Genomic DNA, 18,162 nt, shown 5'->3' on the forward strand with positions numbered 1-18,162 from the left:
CTACACCGCTCATTCGTCGCTCTCTCCTTCAGTCCAGAGACCAAAAACAACAAAAAGGAAAAACACACTTAAAAGCAACTCCAACCATCTTTTCCTCTGTGAAATTAAAGAAAACCAAAAAGTTTTTTTTTTCTGCTTTTTTTATATCTTAGTTTCAAATTCAAGGCACAAATGTCTCTCCGTCCAACCCAATCTCTCATGCCTGGCTCACACAACAGTCAAACATCATAATCATCATCATCATCATCTTCCTCCTCAACTCCCATTCGCCGATAACCTGTCAGTCAACTCGTCGGGGCTCCGCCCACCCCAAGTTCTCAGCCAATAATCATCTCTGGCCCGCCTCCCTTTCGTTTCTTTTTTTTTCCTTTCTCTTTTTCGTAACTTCCTTCCTAAGTGTTTTTCTCGCACTAAACGTCGACATTTTCGAAGATGTGTGTCTATTTATGACCAGGTATGATCACAAGCCTAAACCAGTGAAACGGAAAACAAAAAAACGAACAACAGAAATAAAAGGACAAACAAAAAAAGTTAACAATAACAATAGTCACGTCCTGTTCTGAGTTCAGTATGTCTTTAAAAGATCAAGTCGTATCCGCCAGCTTATTTTTGGCAAGCTAGTCTTAAATAAGCTCTAAGTACTGATAGATAGGATAAACATACACCATTAATGTGTGTTTTTTTAATTAGATGCGGTTTGTCGTTTTTTTGTAGGTTTTTAAAAATTCATTTTTTTTCTCAACATCTCTCGTATGTATTTCTCAAAGTGTTTGAAGTCGTTTTTTTTCCCTCACACATCTCATACTCTTCTTCGTCTTGTTGGTGGTGGTTTGAAAGGATTTCATCGTTATCATCAACATCATCATTATTATTATTATTATTTATGTTTTTTTTTCATTGTTACGCAAATGCAAGCAGATAGGGACAGGTAGTTTTTTGCCGTGATGTCACGCTTCTAGACGCTGATAGAGGTGGTGATGGGGTGCGTTGGTTGGGGGGGACCCCCGACTCTTTACGACACTCCGTTCACCATCGCCTCGCCCGCCTTGGCAACGCCGTTGCTAGGGGAGCGCTTGGGGGCCGCGCCGCTGCTGGCCTCCTTCTTGCTGGCCGTCCCGTTCTCCTGGAGGGGGGAGATGAGGAGGAGGAAGAGGAGGAGGAGGAGGAGGAGGGGAGGGAGGAGGAGATGAAGAGGAGGAGGAGGAGGAGGAGGAGTGGAGAGAAGAGGAGAGGAGGAGGAGTGGAGAGAAGAGGAGAGGAAGAGGAGTGGAGAGAAGAGGAGAGGAAGAGGAGTGGAGAGAAGAGGAGAGGAAGAAGAGTGGAGAGAAGAGGAGTGGAGAGAGGAGGAGAGGAAGAGGACGAGGAGGTAGAGGAGGAGGAGGAGAGTGGAGAGAGGAGGAGAAGTAGGAGAGTGAAGAGAGGAGGCGGAGGGGATGAAAGGAGAGAGCAGGGGGGAGAGGAGGAGTAGGAGGAATTTAGAATACAGTGATGACATCCCCCTTTCTTCAGAAAAGAGAAAGAAATTTGGATCATATAGAATAATCTAAATGTGGTACGTACTTTCTAAACTACATGTCAATGTTCAACACTTGGTTAGAAATGGCTTTGCCTTAATCACTGCCATGATGCACCATAACATTCAGGCTAATGGCAGTGGCATTGCATGGGAGTTACCTGACAGGTGAACTGGGCTTCCATAACTCCTGTGCAGTGTGTGTGTGTGTGTGTGTGTGTGTGTGTGTGTGTGTGTGTGTGTGTGTGTGTGTGTGTGTGTGTGTGTACCTTGGGGTGGGAGGCTGGCTGCGCCTCTTTCTCTTTTGCGGCCAAGTTCTGTCGACTCTGAGATTCGGGGCGAGAGATGAAGTCTGCCACAGTCACTATGAGAGAGAGAGAGAGAGAGAGAGAGAGAGGGAGAGAGAGAGAGAGAGAGAGAGAGAGAGAGAGAGAGAGAGAGAGGGGGGGGACGAGAGAGAGGGGGAGGGAGAGAGAGAGAGAGAGAGAGAGAGAGAGAGAGAGAGAGAGAGTGTGTGTGGGGGAGGGAGAGTGAGTGAGAGAGTGAGAGCGAGAGCGCGCATGAGAGAGAGAGAGCGAGCGAGATGAGGGCAGATGAGGAGAGAGAGAGAGAGATGAGGAGGGAGGAAGGGAGGGAGGGATGGAGAGGAGGAGGGAATGTGAGAAGAAGAGAGCAAGTGAAAGAGAGAGAGGGAGAAAAACACACACACACATTTCACAATTGGGCAAGATTACATATTCTGTAGGAGGAAAATGTGATTAATCAACCCAACATTCTACAAAACGAAACCACATTCTTTTGCATCAAATCATAGTTCTGAAAACACGCCCAAACTAAGTGTGGTAAGGTGAGTGGGTAAGTAAGGTGTCATCATGTGCGTCTTAATATGCAACCTTGCCTCCTCCACTTGCGCTTGTCTCCTCGTCCCGCCTCCTGGCCCCTCCTCCGTGGAGAAAACGATAAAGTTTCCCAGCTGTCAGCCTAGCCACAACAAGTTTTGAGGGACTGTTTTTCATTCACCATCCCAATTGCAAATGAGAAAAAGACTTTACAATTGAGCTTTTGCAAGATATTGACATATAATGCTGTTGTCAGTGATGTCATCATGACGAGAAGCAAGTGGAGGAGGCAAGGTCGCATATTGCAACGCACTCATCATGTGCGCTAGGCCAGTGTTTCTCAACAGGGGTGCCGGGGCACCCTGGGGTGCCACGGGCCTCCCTCAGGGGTGCCGCGGAAACGTGGCTGATAAATAAATTATGTAATATAAAACATATCTAAATTGATAAGTTAACGCTACTCAGTGGAATCTTTCATCTGCCATTTACGCACAATAAAGTAAATATAGGTCGCCCAAGTCAGCTGCAACTTCGAACGTAGGTCGTGTGATGTCTCCAAATGTGTTACTTTTCTAAGCTTTTGTGATATCGGATGCGATGCCATGTTACGGTTGTTGGTTTGGGGTGCCTTGACATTTTTCATGAATTGAAAGGGTGCCTCTACTAAAAAAAGATTGAGAACACTGCGCTAGGCCACAGGTGGATGAAATCGAGCTCTGTGTTTTGCCATGCATGCCATGCTTTTAGCCAACTTCAGGGGAGTGTTTCTCAAAAGAGAAGTTGTTAGCCTGTTAGCAACCTCGGTAGTTGCCAATGGGAAAATGCATTGAAAACAACAAAGTAGCTAATGTAGTAAGCAACTTCGGTTTCGAGAAATGCAGCCCGAAACGTCAAATCAAACCAACGCTGTTCCAGGAAATTTTATTCAATTGAGTTAGTGACACTCCCCGATCCTCTTCCGTTTCTTGTCCTTTTCAAGTCTGTCCATTTCTTTCTCCTTTCCTCAATTTCTTATTTCCTTCTCAATCTCGCTCTTCTTCCAGCCCCCCTCCCCCCCACATCCCGTCCCCTCTCTTGGTCGAATAGCGCTCATTTCACCCCTCTCTCTTTTTTTGGTCTTTTTGATCCCCCTTTCTCACCCAGCCCTTCTACATCCCAACTCACCTTCATTCGCCTGCTCTCGCTCATACTTTCCCCTCTTTCTGCCTGGCTCTCTGTCTGTGTCCGTCTGTCTCTGTCCTCCCTCACCAGGCTGTCTCTAGGTCTGACGGCGCTCTCTGTGTCTCGGTCCTCTCTCACCTGCCTGCCTGTCTCTACGTCTGTCTGTGTGTCTGTCTGTGTGTCTGTCTGTGTGTCCGTCTGTCTGTGTGTCCGTCTGTCTGTGTGTCCGTCTGTCTGTGTGTCCGTCTGTCTCTGTGTCCGTCTGTCTCTGTGTCCGTCTGTCTGTCCTCTCTCACCTGTCAGTCAGTCCTCTTTGACCTGCCTGTCTGTCTGTCCATATGTCTCTGTCCTCGCTCACCTGTCAGTCAGTCCTCTTTGCTGTTCCATGTCTGTCTCTCTGTCCTCGCTCACCTGTCTATCTGTCTGTCTGTCTCTGCTGTGTTCCATGTCTGTCTCTCTGTCCTCCCTCACCTGTCTCTCTGTCTTTCTGATGTGTCACTAGGTCTGCCCGTCTGTCTGTGTGTCTGTCTTTCGCTGTCTGTCTCTCTGTCTGATCGTGTCCTCTCTGACCTGTCTGTCTGTCCTCCTCTCGCTCACCTGGCTGTCTGTCTCTGCTGCTGGATCCACCTTCGGGATGGTTGGCCTCTCACCTGTCTCTGTCTGTCTGTCTGTCCTCTCTCTCACCTGCCTGTCTGTCTGTCTGTCCTCTCTCTCACCTGTCTGTCTGTCTGTCTGTCTGTCTGTCTGTCCTCTCTCTCACCTGTCTGTCTGTCTGTCTGTCTGTCTGTCTGTCTGTCTGTCTGTCTGTCCTCTCTCTCACCTGGCTGTCTTTCTGTCTGGCTGCCTGCCTTTCCGTCTGTCCTCTCTCACTTGGCTGTCTGTCCCTCTCTCTGCTGTGTCTTTATGTCTGACCTGCCTGTCTGTCTGTCTGTCTGTCCTCTCTCACCTGGCTGTCTGTCTCTGCTGCTGGATCCGCCTTCGGGGTGGTTGGCCCGGTTGCGTCTGCGACGGCTCCTGTTTCTGCGCTGGGGTTTGCCGTCTTCATCTGACATGGGGAGGGGGGGATGGGAGGGCAGGGCGCACACACAATTTAGGATTTAGGATCACTCGTCATAAAAGGCCAAGATTAAGGGAAGTTGACTTATTAAGTCCCCCCCCCCCAAACCTGTAGTGTGCTCCCAGTGTAGGATCTAGGATCACTCTTTCTGAAAGGCCAAGATAAAGGAAACTTGACTTACTTTTTTGTTTTTTTTTAAAGAAAATGAAATGAATTCCCCAATAACCAATAGTGTGCTCCCAAAAGGGATTTGTAATTGATTGTTTGGTTTAGGGAACTTTAAGGTTAGCAGTGTGCTGCCAAAATGGTGGCTTGTGGATCACCCCATGATTGCCAATATAGGGGAACTCCATTAATGCAAGGCAAAGCTGTTTTTTTTTCACTCCAGTCTTGTGAAACCCATGTAGTCATCAACAATGGTGTGCTCCCAAAATATTACCCTCCCCAAGTTATTCTGGGCATGTGCACCTGCTGCTATCCTGTACCCAGTCTATTTAGATGCATGGGCATGCTTTCGGCAACTATATTTGGGTCAATGACGTTTTTTTTTTAAGGCTCAGACGTCAGGTGGTAAAACCACAGCTGATGACCATAAATCAATTCGTAATTGGTAAGCAATGAACATGCTTGAAAAAACATCTAATCCATACAAAAGTGGACATTACATAGCTGTGGTTGCACCACCCTGACGTGTGCTACTACTTAAACGTCATTGACCCATTTATCAAAACACTAAGTAGCAATATGGATTTTGATTGGCTGTGACCCAGTACCACCTGAAAGTGGGGAAAAAAATGCATTGGCTGCAACAGGACTGACACGGGTGTGGCAGTGGAAGGATAGCACTATGCAAAAGGCACAGGAGCAGAGCTACAATGATCTACAAACTACACGTGAATAATAGGGCTGTAACGATAACCTCAACAACTCACAATTTCGTTCGCATTCATATTTTTGACCCACGGTTCGAGACACCTCACGATTTCTGAAATGTACATAATTTGAAGGTGGGAAGCACCATCACATCGAATCATATGGTTATTTTCTGGACTTAAGGATAACACAACTCTGAATAAAGGGCCTATCATGATATTGCCTCCTTACATAAATATACAGTATCGTGACTTGAGTATTGTGATTTCTCGATTTTGATCCAATATCGTTACAGCCCATGTGAATATAAAACACCAGATGCCACATTGACCACCTCTTCATTTTGGAGCGATTGGCTCGGGCAGACTGCCCCCATGTCTAGCCGGTAAACTGAGGCAATACACACATTATCCTGTAGGTGGAGGTATAACAACATCTATGAAATACAACAGAGCAGAATATAGGAAGGCGTCCGGCGTCCAATGTTATGCCATCCCTTAAAAGGCTGACCGCAGCATCCAGTGTTCAATGTCCATGCAAACGACACAGCATCATGCCAAGACAAATCAATAAATGTTGCACTGAAATAACCCGCGAGAGGGCAAGTACTGTATATGGCATTTTCTAAACATAACCCTCGTGAAAACCCTAATGGCATTCACACACAAGTGTTACAGGGACAACACAGCTGGATCGAACATCAGACACTGCAACGCTGCAGGACTTATATCCCAAAGGAGACAGACGTTATTGTGCCCTCTCAACACTGTTGACACCAGCCCTCAGACGACAGTGACTTATACATGGGTTCGCCTTGTTTGTAAACATAGTGTTGTGAGGTGGGGCAAGACACTGGCAGCCAACCATGTGAGATATTTTTTTGACTGACAGCGGTTTCCAACAATCAGAGGTTGATACTCCTCGCAGAGTATCAGAAGATTGTCATTCATCAAGGTCATTTTATCCAACGAGGTTGGCTGTAAGCAACTGGAATTCTTTGAACTTGAAAGACCAGCTTCAGGCATTCCTTCATCAGTGGTTCTCAACCTCTTTTGAACCACATCTTTCCTACGAGAAATTGCACAGGTAACCTCCAGAGTATCACCTGTGGCTTGAAACAAAAACCTCCCCCTAGGGGACAGCACATGCCATGACATCCTCACCTAGTCAGACTATGTGTTGGCGTCCATGGTGGCATCAACCCAGGTGCTGGTCACCGGCAGCCTGTAACCTACCCTACCCTACCTTACTTTACTATACTGCATCTTATAACCTTAAAGACCTGTCGACCTTTCACAGCCCTTGCTCACCTAGGCCCTTCTCGCTAGCGGCAGGGTTCCCACTCCTTTTTCATGAACAAATTCAAGCACTTTTCAAGCACCTTCAAGCACCAATTTTTTCAGTTTTCTAGCACCTTTAAATAGGTCACAGGAAGGGGGTGTGGGGGTCAGAAAATGTTGTGTTTAGAATGCAGGAAATTGCATCTTAAAATCAATTTTAGGGTGTCGAATGGCAAATCCCATCTGACATCTCACTCCCTCAGATTCTTGATGTATCTGAACAATTTATTTCTATTATTTGGCTTACTGAATTTGACTTGACACAAATTTCAAGCATTTTCAAGCACTTCACCAAACATTCAAGCATTTTCACAACCTTGAAAACACTTAATTGAAATTCAAGCATTTTCAAGCACTTCACCAAACATTCAAGCATTTTCACAACCTTGAAAACACTTAATTGAAATTCAAGCATTTTCAAGGAATTCAAGCACCAGTGGGAACCCTGTAGCGGGCGCCTGTCCGTCGGACTCATTGGTGCCAGCGACCAATCCATTACCTCAGCTAGTGTCATCAACTACAACAATGCATCTGCAATGCCATGTCGCTTTGAACGAGGTCTGCATGATTATGGAAAAAAAACATAATCACGATTATTTTGATTAAAATCACAATCATGATTATTCATCACGATTATTGATTTTTGCTGATTTTTTTGAAAATTACAACAAGATGAAATATAAGAAAGAATGAATTACATACGGGATGAGCAAAATAAAATTAATTGTAATAATTATGTAAAGGAAATAGCATGAAACTTAAGTGGACAGATTTCAGGCCAGAAACACCAGCCTGTCAGTATGTTCTGGCTTCAAGGACGCTCTCAAAAGTAGGTCACTATTGCCACGATTAAATCACGATTAAAATCATGAGTTCGATTTCACTATGTTATCACGATTTTGATTATTTTTCGATTAATTGTGCAGCCCTACTTTGAACTCTGGCCATTGCTAACGTAACTGAGGTGATCTGCGCTACTTTACCACTCGGGACTCGAACCTGCCACCTTCCGCTCCAGTTCGCCGGGCATGAGAGGCACAGAGTAGCTAAGGGCTTCCGCACACCGGCTCCGACAAAGTGCTGCGCACTGCTCAGCTAAAATTCGATTCCATTGTTTTCAATAGAACCACGCACACTGGCGCCGATGTCCGCGAACATTCGCCGATGTCGGATAGCAATTAGAGACAAGTTCTATTTCGTCAGCGTCGCCCATTGACTATCAATGCAATGTTCGTGTGAAATTGGGTTTGGGGGTCCGAATTCTGTCGGAGGCAAAAGTGCGCCGCAGTGCTGTCGGAGCCAATGTGCGGCTGGCCTAAAGGTCAGCTGAGATTAAGGTCCAGAACCGAAAGCTCAGCGCTACCGATACTGTACGAGGCTTCGGAAGGGACGTTTACTAAAGTTCTACACCGAACTGTGCTAGCTGACATCCGTTACACCAGTGGTTCTCCACCTTTTATGAAGAAACACCCCCTGGACCTCATCATAAGCCTGTCACGCCCGCCCCTAGTATAAAGAAACGATCAAATGGACTAATGCTCCCAATGACAACTAAGCCTCGCCTCTTTTCAACTGTATCCTTCTCAACGCCCCCTAGGGCTCCAAAACACCCCCTAGAGGGCTCTGCCTCCCCCGTTGTGAAACACTACATTAAAGTCACCTAGGCCGTTCTCGCTGGCGGGCGCCTGTCCGTCGGACTCGTTGGCGTTGGCGTCCATGAGGCTGGGCTCCTGGTCGGTGCGGCGACGGCGGGAGCGGCGGCGTCTCTCGTTGCCGTTGTTGCCGGGGCCCTCGCTGGCGTCCGTGTCCACGCCCACCTCGGCCTCGCCCTCCAGCAGAGAGTAGGGGTTGCTGTCCGGGTCACGCAAGACTGTAGAGGAGGAGAAGAGAACGGTTCTTTAAAGGGACACTGTGTGAGATTTTTAGTTTTTTATTTCCAGAATTCATGCTGCCCATTCACTAATGTTACTATTTTCATGAATACTTACCACCACCATCAAACTCTAAGTATTCATTATGACTGGAAAAATTGCACTTTTCATACATGAAAAGGGGGATCTTCTCCATGGTCCGCCATTTTGAATTTCCAAAAATAGTCATTTTCGGCTGCAAAAATGACTAGAAATTATTTGTTTATTACTTAGTAAACTTTGGCCAAATTTGCCAATAAGCAACCCAGTTTCAATGAGCAGCATAGTTGCAGTACCTTTTTTGACCATTTCCTGCACAGTGTCCCTTTAAAGATAATTTTTTGTCTTTTTGATTTTATTTTATGATAGGACAGTGAAGGTGGTGACAGGAAGCGAGATGGGAGAGAGACCCGTGCCGGGAAACGAACCCTGGTCAGCCCCATAGTAGACGAGTGCCCTAACGGTTGGCCACGGCAGGGCCAATAGATTGATTCTTTAGCACTTGAAAATAAGTCTACTACCATCATGAACAGGGGCGGTTTTAGGAAATATGAGGCCTTGGGCAAAGAACAATTTTGAGGCCCCCTTTAAATTATTAATTAATAATCGATGGTGCATAAATGCAGGCAGTGGCGTAACAACAGAAACATGGGCCCAAAAGCAAGATTATCTAGGTGGGCCCCATCGGCCAAGGGCCCTGAAAGCTTAAATTGCCACCACATGAAAAATCGATGCATATATGTCGATTGCCGACGGGGCCCCTGACTGAACGGGGGCCCGGGCAATTGCCCGACCTTGCCCAATGATAGAACCGCCCCTGATCATGAACGGCCCAGAGTCCCTTGTCCACATATCATTTATCTTCAAACATTGGGAGATTTTCTGCTGATTAGGGGGGCGCTGTGGCGCTGTGCGCTAAGCCCCCCACACTTGGGCTTGCATGCCCACGGGGACCCCGGTTCGAGTCATTTCCCGATCCCACCCTGTATCTCTGTCCCACTCGCTTCCTGTCACCATCTCAGACTGTCCTATCAAATAAAGGCATAAAAGCCCCTAAAAAATATATATATATATATAAAAAAAGATTTTCTGCTGATTTAAAGTAGGCAAGTTCAGTTACAATCCTTGTTTCGACCACAGTTTTTAACATATCTCTCAAAACCACCACTTTTAAAGAGGGAGAAAGAGGGGGGTGGAGGAGAGAAGGAGCGAGAGAGAGCGCACGAAAACTAGAGAGAGAAAGAAAGAGAGAGTTGTGGCATAAACGCAGACAGAGTTTGAGAAGAGAGTAAGAGGGGGAATCCAAATGAGCGGAGTGCATTTATGATCTCACTGGAGGAATGTTGTCAGGGCTCTTTTCCTCCGTTTCACACTCTGGGTTTGTTGTGAGACAGTGTGTCTGTGTGTATGTGCGTGAGTGTGTCTGTGTGTATGTGCGTGTCTGTATGTGTGTGTGTGTGTGTGTGTGTGTGTGTGTGTGTGTGTCTGTATATGTGTGTGTGTGTGTGTGTGTGTGTGTGTGTGTGTGTGTGTGTGTGTGTGTGTGTGTGTGTGTGTGTGTGTGTGTGTGTGTGTGTGTGTGTGTGTGTGTGTGTCTCACCTGAGCTAATGGAGTTGGTCTGGCGAGGTCCTGGTCCTCCTCCGCGTCCCCTTCCCGCGCTGGCTCCGCGTCCCCGGCCCCCGCGCCTTGCGCCCCGCTCGTCACCGCCACCGCCTCTCTCGCGGTCTCCCACGCCACGCGGGCGCACGTCGCGGCCTCCGTCCCTCATGTCCCTCTGGTCGCGGCCACCGTCACGTCCGTCCCGCATGTCGCGGCCGTCTCGCCCGTCCGCCACCTCCTCGGACTCTGAAGCGTTGGACAGCTCCGAGTTAGTGCCTGCAGTCAGGGCCGCCCGGGCACCACACGATGCAGACAACACGCGCACGCAGAGAGGTAGACAGACAGACAAGCAGAGACATGAGGATGGATAGAGAGAGAGACAGGGACAGGAGGATGGATAGAGAGAGAGAGTGGGACAGGAAGACAGATAGAAAGAAAGACAGGGAGAGATAGAGAGATAGAAAGAAAGACAGGGAGATGTGGAGCGACAGACAGACAGACAGGCAGAAAGGGAGATGAAGACAGATAGACAGAGACAGGGAGGGCAGAGGACGGACATAAAGGAGGACAGACAGACAAGCAGAGAGAGGAAGACAGACAGAGAGGGAGAGGAGAGCAGACAGAAGGATAAACAGAGAGAGAGAGAGGGGAAGAGAACAGACAGAAAGACAGACAAAGAGGAAGAGGACAGACATATAGACAAACAGACAGGGAGAGGAGAACAGACAGACGGAGGAGAGAGGAAGACAGATAGACAGGAGGAATGCAGAGAGTCACAGCCAAAGAGAGACAGAGGGACAGGTAGACAAGACACAGACAGTAGAGGCCAGGCGCAGAGACAGAGGGACAGACAGACAGACAGCCAGAGGGAGGGGCAGAGAGAAACACAGACAGACAGCCAGCCAGACAGACAGAGGGAAAAAAGACAAACAAGCAAACAGGATTTGAGACGTGCAGAGAGGGCCATAGTCACAGGCCAAGCAGTGACATCAGATTGGGCCAATTTGCCAATTTCGGGAGGAGGCATTTAATTTGCAATATATTTGAATTGGTCTTGGCGCCATGTATTTGACTTGATCCTCCAATATAAAGACGGGACATCCAACCACCAACAGACAAAAAGCAATCGACAAGTAAAACACATTTGCTAGAATGGACAATGCAGTCAAGCAATGGAACTTCAAGGAAGGGATAGTTGACGACACGGTGTGCGTATAACAGGAAAAATAATGCACACCTAGGTGGTGATGCGGCCACGACGCGAAGCAGAGAACAAACTGGAAAACGCATGCATTCATAGCATATGCATGATATTTTTTACAAAGAAATGTAGCTGCGTTCAGTTCAGTTAACAATGAGCTATTTGGGTTGACAGTCCTAGTATCTGTCAATAAACATCACCCGTCAGTGGGAAACAGTGTTAAGGTTGCGAGATCATGACATCATTGCGACTGTGCACATTCACACACTTAAGTATAAAATGGAGTCCTCTTTTAAAAAAAAAAAAAGGGCTGCTGCTGGGTAGCATGCCAAGGAATGCCCACAGGACTGATATGTTGCCCTAAATATATAACGGCCCTAAACTTCAGAAAAAATACAAAACTTGGGCTCATGGCATAGGTAATCGCCCATTTGGGTCAAATCTCTGACAATGAACTATACAACTGAAATAAATAGTAAACATGATTGGAATACTTTCAAGGCAGACCGTTTGAGAATCACCGGTGTAGTGTTTTTCCTGCTCACCGTAGCCAGAGTACTGGGAGTTGGAGGCCCTGAACTACAGAAAAAAACTACAAAACTGAGGCTCATGGGATGGGCAATCCCCCAATCTGAACAACAAAGGCTCGTATGTATTGTAGTGTAGTGTAGCTGTGCTTTTCCTGCTCACCGTAGCCAGAGTACTGGGAGTTGGGAGGCCCTGAACTACAGAAAAAACTACAAAACTGAGGCTCATGGGATGGGCAATCCCCCAATCTGAACAACAAAGGCTCATGGGAGTTGTAGTGTAGTGTAGCTGTGCTTTTCCTGCTCACCGTAGCCAGAGTACTGGGAGTTGGAGGCCCTGAACTGAACTACAGGAAAAAAACTACAAAACTGAGGCTCATGGGATGGGCAATCCCCCAATCTGAACAACAAAGGCTCATGGGAGTTGTAGTGTAGTGTAGCTGTGCTTTTCCTGCTCACCGTAGCCAGAGTACTGGGAGTTGGAGGGCCTGCGTCCTCGTCCGCGGCCCCCGTAGGTACGCGAGGTGTGCAGCGATGCCGAGTTGGTGCTCTCGTCCGTCAGGTAGCCCCTCTCACGCTCACCTGCATACAGGAAGGAAGGAAGGAAGGAAGGAAGAAGGGGGGTCAAGCAAGATGAGGCGTGATTTTAAACTGGCCTTAACACCCTTAACCCATTTTAGCCTGATGACTCGTACGTACATGTCGTTTGACCTTTGGTGGCTGGAGCGACATATACGCTGCATTCAGGCTCTTGAAATTCAGCATTTTTAATAAAAATGTGGGTCTGTTACAGATGAATGAACACATTCTAATGCAAGATGCGGGTCTTAAAAGGGGCTCTAGGTAGGATTAAAAGTTTAATTAATCACTGTCCCGAGTCAGCCGATGAATATTTGAGTGATAAGTAAGTAAACGACGAGTCTCGTGACTATTGCCACGGTCCGCTGTCAGAAAACCCCAGATGCAACTCAGGTCCGAACGAGTGTCATGGGAAACACTTTTCATACGAAAAATCGATTTACATACCGTATCCAGATTTTTATCAACTGTTGGCATACCGTGATGAAAAGCATTCTCACAGCGACTTTATTTAAACAGCATTTTTTCATTACTGTGTAGATTTTGAGACAGGCATGTCACGGGCACCGCGCAAACATCCTACAGTGTGCACCTTTAAAGGGACACTGTGCAGGAAATGGTCAAAAAAGGTACTGCAACTATGCTGCTCATTGAAACTGGGCTGCCTATTGCTAAATCTGATCTTTACACGAAAGTTTACTAAGTAATAAACAAATACCTGCAAACTCAAGAGGGTTGAAAAAGGTGACAAACTAATCGCGGCATCGCGGCGCGGCGACCCCCCCCCCCCCCAAAAAATAGACGATATTTTATTTACTAGGCCTACACTAGAAATCAGACTTCTGAATTAATTGTATTCTTCACCAGCCAATATATGTCTTACAAGCCAAACATACACTCACCCAGAGGCAATTCTAGGTTAAGCTGGGACCCCAAGCGAAAATTCTTATTAAATTTACCATCTAGTTTGGGGGCCCCAAGCGGCTGCCTATCTAGCCTAGTGACAAGAAGCGCCTCTGCACTCACCACCTGTCAAAATTTAAGTTGTCCTATTTACCAGCCAAAAGGAGGGAGCACATGGTCACTTAGGTTGTCTTAACTTTGAGCCCCACTGCATTTGACTATGAAATTAAAGCATTTGCTGTTTTTGGCTAAAGAGGGTAATAGGGAAATCTAGGCCTATAATATAATTAGCTATATAAAATAGAACCAAGGCATTTTAGAGAATTTATGACTGAATGATAGTCGAATTTCAGCATTTCCCTAATAAAATGGTGTACTATGAAGAAGCATTAGATTGTAGAAAAAGATAAAAACAGATGTCATCTAGGTCAATAGGCTATTTAGATAATAATATTATGACCTTGGTGGCTAACATTACAAAATATGCGGGGGCATGACAAATAGCCATTGCTATGCATTCCTCTGACGTTTATGAAGGTTTCATCGAGTGTGTAGAGTGGGCCTCTCGCTATTCACGGTTAAATGATCTGACATAAGGGAACCAAATTTAGTTCTCTGCTAATCTGCCAATTTATAGCGCAGTCAGGCCCTGCCTACCGTCATTCTAACACATGTTCTCACTCTGAAGTTTTCAATACCGTTTCAAGATATTGCCGTCAATTCAAATAAAGCGAAACATCCATGTTAGGACCGCAGACCTTCTACCATTGGGCTATTTATTTTCACAAGTGGACGGGTTTAGCTAATGAAACAATTCACAATTCCCAAACCCTGCTGAAATCCCATTTACCTTTGAAACAGTGATTTGAATAGCGGTCATTTGTAAAAGCAAAGCGACAGTAGGCCCCTATCAAGGTAGAAGATAATGACAGGGGGGATACGTGTGTTTCGCGACCACCGTTTCATCAGCTGTTCATTCCGACTGGTGCCTCGGAAAGCTTTGCCGCTAACTAGCCGTTTGAATTAGCACGCTGATTGGTCAATGCTTCCCCCAACACAGTTGCCGGCCAATGGGAATGTCGCTCAACCGTAATGTCTGTAAAACTAGCAGTTTCTATGAGAAGTACCGTATCCAGTCTGTAGTCCGTCTGCTGCCCCCCCCCCCCCCCAAAAAAAACCTCTTCGGATCTACACGATTCACGTAAGTGACCTATTTTGAGATTAAAACGGCGAATTTCGCCGAAAGGTGACAAGTTTGCAGGTATGAAACAAATATTTTCTAGTATGGTCCAAGCACAGTCATTTTTGCAACTAAAAATGGCTATTTTTGGAAATTAAAAATGGCGGACCATGGAGAAGATCCCCCTTTTCATGTATGAAAAGTGCCATTTTTTCCAGTCATAATGAATACTTAGAATTTGATGGTGGTGATAAGTATTCATGACAAAGGTAACATTATTGAATGGGTAGCATGAATTCTGGAAATAAACAACTAAAAATCTCACACAGTGTCCCTTTACGGTTTTAAATGCAACTTATTTCATGTCTTTATGTGCATCAGAGGCTGAGATATTTAGGTTTTCATAGGCTGAGGGCAACTTTCCCAACAAGGGCATAGGCATTCACAGGGTGTCCCCAGGTTTAACCACATCAAATTTTAGAAATTTTTTAGACCTATTTAGACCACAAAAATGAAAATTTAGATCAGCATCGCTCCCATTCCCAGTTCCCGAAGCTGGGTCACAAAAAGATAACAATAGGCCTAATTACAATAGCAAAAATAATAATGTGTGTGTGTGTGTGTGTGTGCGCGCGTGCGTGCGTTAGAGAGCCTCAGACTGTTACCCATCATTTGATGCTTCATGAGGAGTCAGAAAGGTTAGACATCTTCACTAGCTCTCTCTCTCTCTCTGTGTGTGTGTGTGTGTGTGTGTGTGTGTGTGTGTGTGTGTGTGTGTGTGTGTGTGTGTGTGTGTGTGTGTGTGTGTGTGTGTGTGTGTGTGTGTGTGTGTGTGTATACACAGAGTTTATGATGCCAAAAAAACAATCCAATCCATACTGACCGGCTGCGGGTCCTGGTCCGGAGCGTCCGGGACCTGGTGCTCGGTAACCAACGCCGATCTGCCGCAACTGCTCATCGATCTGCAGGCGCTCCTGACGAAGCTGCTCCACTTCCTGTTGGAACAGGAAAAGGAAGTCAGGGGGGGTCAGACACTTCCAGGGGATGGGGGGGCAGGGGTGACGGTGAAAAAAAATCCTGAGCCTGAACTTTTTTCCCTGCTCTAACGACGACGACAAGATACTGCATAGTGACGTAACGTAGGCCTATTTTGACACATTATTCAAACATTTAATAACCTGTGTATGACCATTATTCAAGCCTGATAGTAGAAGAAAACCCTAAACCTGTAACACTTTCTGAGATAAGAATAACCCAATGGCTAATTATTATCAATGTTTTTATATTTGCAAACTCTGTCAAGCCTGAAATCAGGCATGGAGCCTGAATACCATCAGCCCTGGGGGGGACAGGCAGGAAATACAACCAAAGATCCTCCTATTAGAGTAACATGCATCAAGCCCGCAGCACTTTTCCTGGATTGCTGTGACGTCAGGTGAAGGCCCCTTTAGGACACCTTCAGTTAGGAGACCTTTGCCGACTTTAAATTGACGTTAAATGGGGTTGCCTTAGCGCTGTAGATGGCAGTAGCGCACATCTTATGCAAGCCGTCGCGAAACGCCACAGAAACAGAAGACGACGGAGAGGATAACGCCCCCTTAGGAGACCAAACTTGAAGCTGGAAGTTGTAGTTTGAATTATCTTTCTCTGATAGAAGATTCTTTGGTCAGAAACTTCCTGGGGCTGGGGGACAGGCCGGAAATATAACAGTCAGGTGGGGGACACACTTGCAAAAGGAAAACAGGTATGTGTGTGTGTGAGACAGAGAGCGTGCGTGCGCGTGTGCACGTGTGTGTAATCTCTGAAGTCAAGTAAATCACATTCTGTGAGGTCAGATACTCAATAATAGCATGTACTGTGTATAAACTACTACCGCCTACTGAAGAAAAAAAACAACAGATTGCCAAGCAAACCTACACAATGTCAGCCTGCACAGAGAATTTGCTTTTTTTCAAAGATCATTTCCCATCCTACGGTAACTAATATCAACTTATAAACACCAGCTCAGCCCTTTATAGCTAAGGCACCCACCTTGACAACAAACACAACTACCGCCTTGCCAAGGCCCTGAAAAGATTAGATTTCTAAACTTCCTTATAAACTTCCATCAGGATCTCTAACCTACGGGTAGGGGGGTAGAAAAGAATGACGTGTGTTAAGAGAGGGTGTTAAAACAGCCATGAGAGAGTGAGGATTAAGTTCTTGAGGGCATATATTTGGGCATCTGTAAATGTGGATGCATACGTTTGAGTATGGGTCTGTACCTGTTGAATATGAATCTGTGTGTGTGTGCGCATGTGTGTGTGTGTGTGTATGAAAAATTGGATGTGTGTGTGTGTGCGTGTGTGTGCATGTGCGTGCATGTGTGTGGGGGGTGTAGGTAAGAACGCAACAGCTGCGGGTCTAACCGACAGCTGCGGTGGGGGAGTGGGGGTGTGTGTGTGTGGGGGGGTGTTTGAGCAGTAGCAGGAGTGCTTGGTTAGGACGGGAGAGGAGAGGAGAGGTGGGGTGGGGGCCTGACGCCCAACCGCTATTTTGGGACTCGGCAGGGGGCACCGATAGGCCTGAAACTATCCACCTACCCTACCCTACCCTCCGCCACCTACCCTACCCTGCGGCACCCCCTACAAGTGGCCCGTTACAGCCCCCAACTCACACTCACTCTGGGCCTGTTATGTGTGTGGGGAGGAGAGGGGGGCAATGGCTATTTTTACCCAAAAGTCAGAGTGGGGGAGGCTGATAGTTGGTTGTGTGTGTGTGTGTGTGTGTGTGTGTGTGTGTGTGTGTGTGTGTGTGTGTGTGTGTGTGTGTGTGTGTGTGTGTTGGCAGAGACGGGGGGTGGGGGGGCTAAGTGTGTGTGTGTGTGTGTGTGTGTGTGTGTGTGTGTGTGTGTGTGTGTGTGTGTGTGTGTGTGTGTGTGTGTGTGTGTGTGTGTGTGTTGGGAGTGCGGGGGGCTAAATGAGACTCGGTCAGCACCTTTCGTTCTATGAGAGACTGGAATCGGGTGGCCCTTTCTAGAATGTTCCGACATTTCCGTCCCATCCTCCCCTCTATCCCTCCTTCTCTCTGTCCCTCTGCCTCCCTCTCTTCTCTCCATTTCTCTCTCTTTATTTAGATCCAAGACTGTAACAGAATATCTCTTCACTCTACTCCACGTGTTACACCGCTTCACGCTAATGTCTTCATTATTTTGTGTAATACTGTAGTATTACAATGGCTTAATAAGTAGTTTACTTAACTTTCTGCCTTTTGTGTGGTGAAGAGTTTCGTGTTGCATAGAAAAAATAAAAATAGTAATAAAGGCGGATGTTCGTGACGACTTTCAAAAACTGTATTACCCGCAAAAAACGAACAAGCAATCAACCTACGTGTTACGAGTGGTATCGTACCGTAATGAATTAATAAAAAAAACAACATATGTTGTGTCTGCAAAAAATGGCCCAAAGGAAGTCGTGTCATGGATATAACCAAACCGAATA

At 46.5% G+C, this 18,162-nt stretch overlaps 1 protein-coding gene across 10 annotated transcripts in view; it reads right to left on the reverse strand.

Moving 5' to 3' along the window:
• Nucleotides 1-348: 348 nt before the first annotated feature.
• The window catches only part of fxr2 (FMR1 autosomal homolog 2), a 66,245-nt gene continuing 48,431 nt past the window's right edge, over nucleotides 349-18,162 (reverse strand). For 7 of the 10 annotated variants that reach the window (XM_063186698.1, XM_063186697.1, XM_063186696.1 and 4 more), the window contains 7 exons: nucleotides 15,567-15,678; nucleotides 12,481-12,603; nucleotides 10,294-10,569; nucleotides 8,444-8,653; nucleotides 4,460-4,558; nucleotides 1,783-1,877; nucleotides 349-1,123 (listed from right to left, as the gene is read on the reverse strand). In XM_063186698.1, the coding sequence (XP_063042768.1) occupies nucleotides 1,013-1,123; nucleotides 1,783-1,877; nucleotides 4,460-4,558; nucleotides 8,444-8,653; nucleotides 10,294-10,569; nucleotides 12,481-12,603; nucleotides 15,567-15,678 (1,026 nt within the window). In that variant the 3' untranslated portion in view covers nucleotides 349-1,012. The remainder of the gene's footprint in view (nucleotides 1,124-1,782; nucleotides 1,878-4,459; nucleotides 4,559-8,443; nucleotides 8,654-10,293; nucleotides 10,570-12,480; nucleotides 12,604-15,566; nucleotides 15,679-18,162) is intronic. The other 3 variants (XM_063186699.1, XM_063186695.1, XM_063186692.1) reach the window with 2 other exon arrangements.

Source organism: Engraulis encrasicolus, chromosome 21 (assembly GCF_034702125.1).
Source record: "Engraulis encrasicolus isolate BLACKSEA-1 chromosome 21, IST_EnEncr_1.0, whole genome shotgun sequence".
Taxonomy (NCBI): Eukaryota; Metazoa; Chordata; class Actinopteri; order Clupeiformes; family Engraulidae; genus Engraulis; species Engraulis encrasicolus.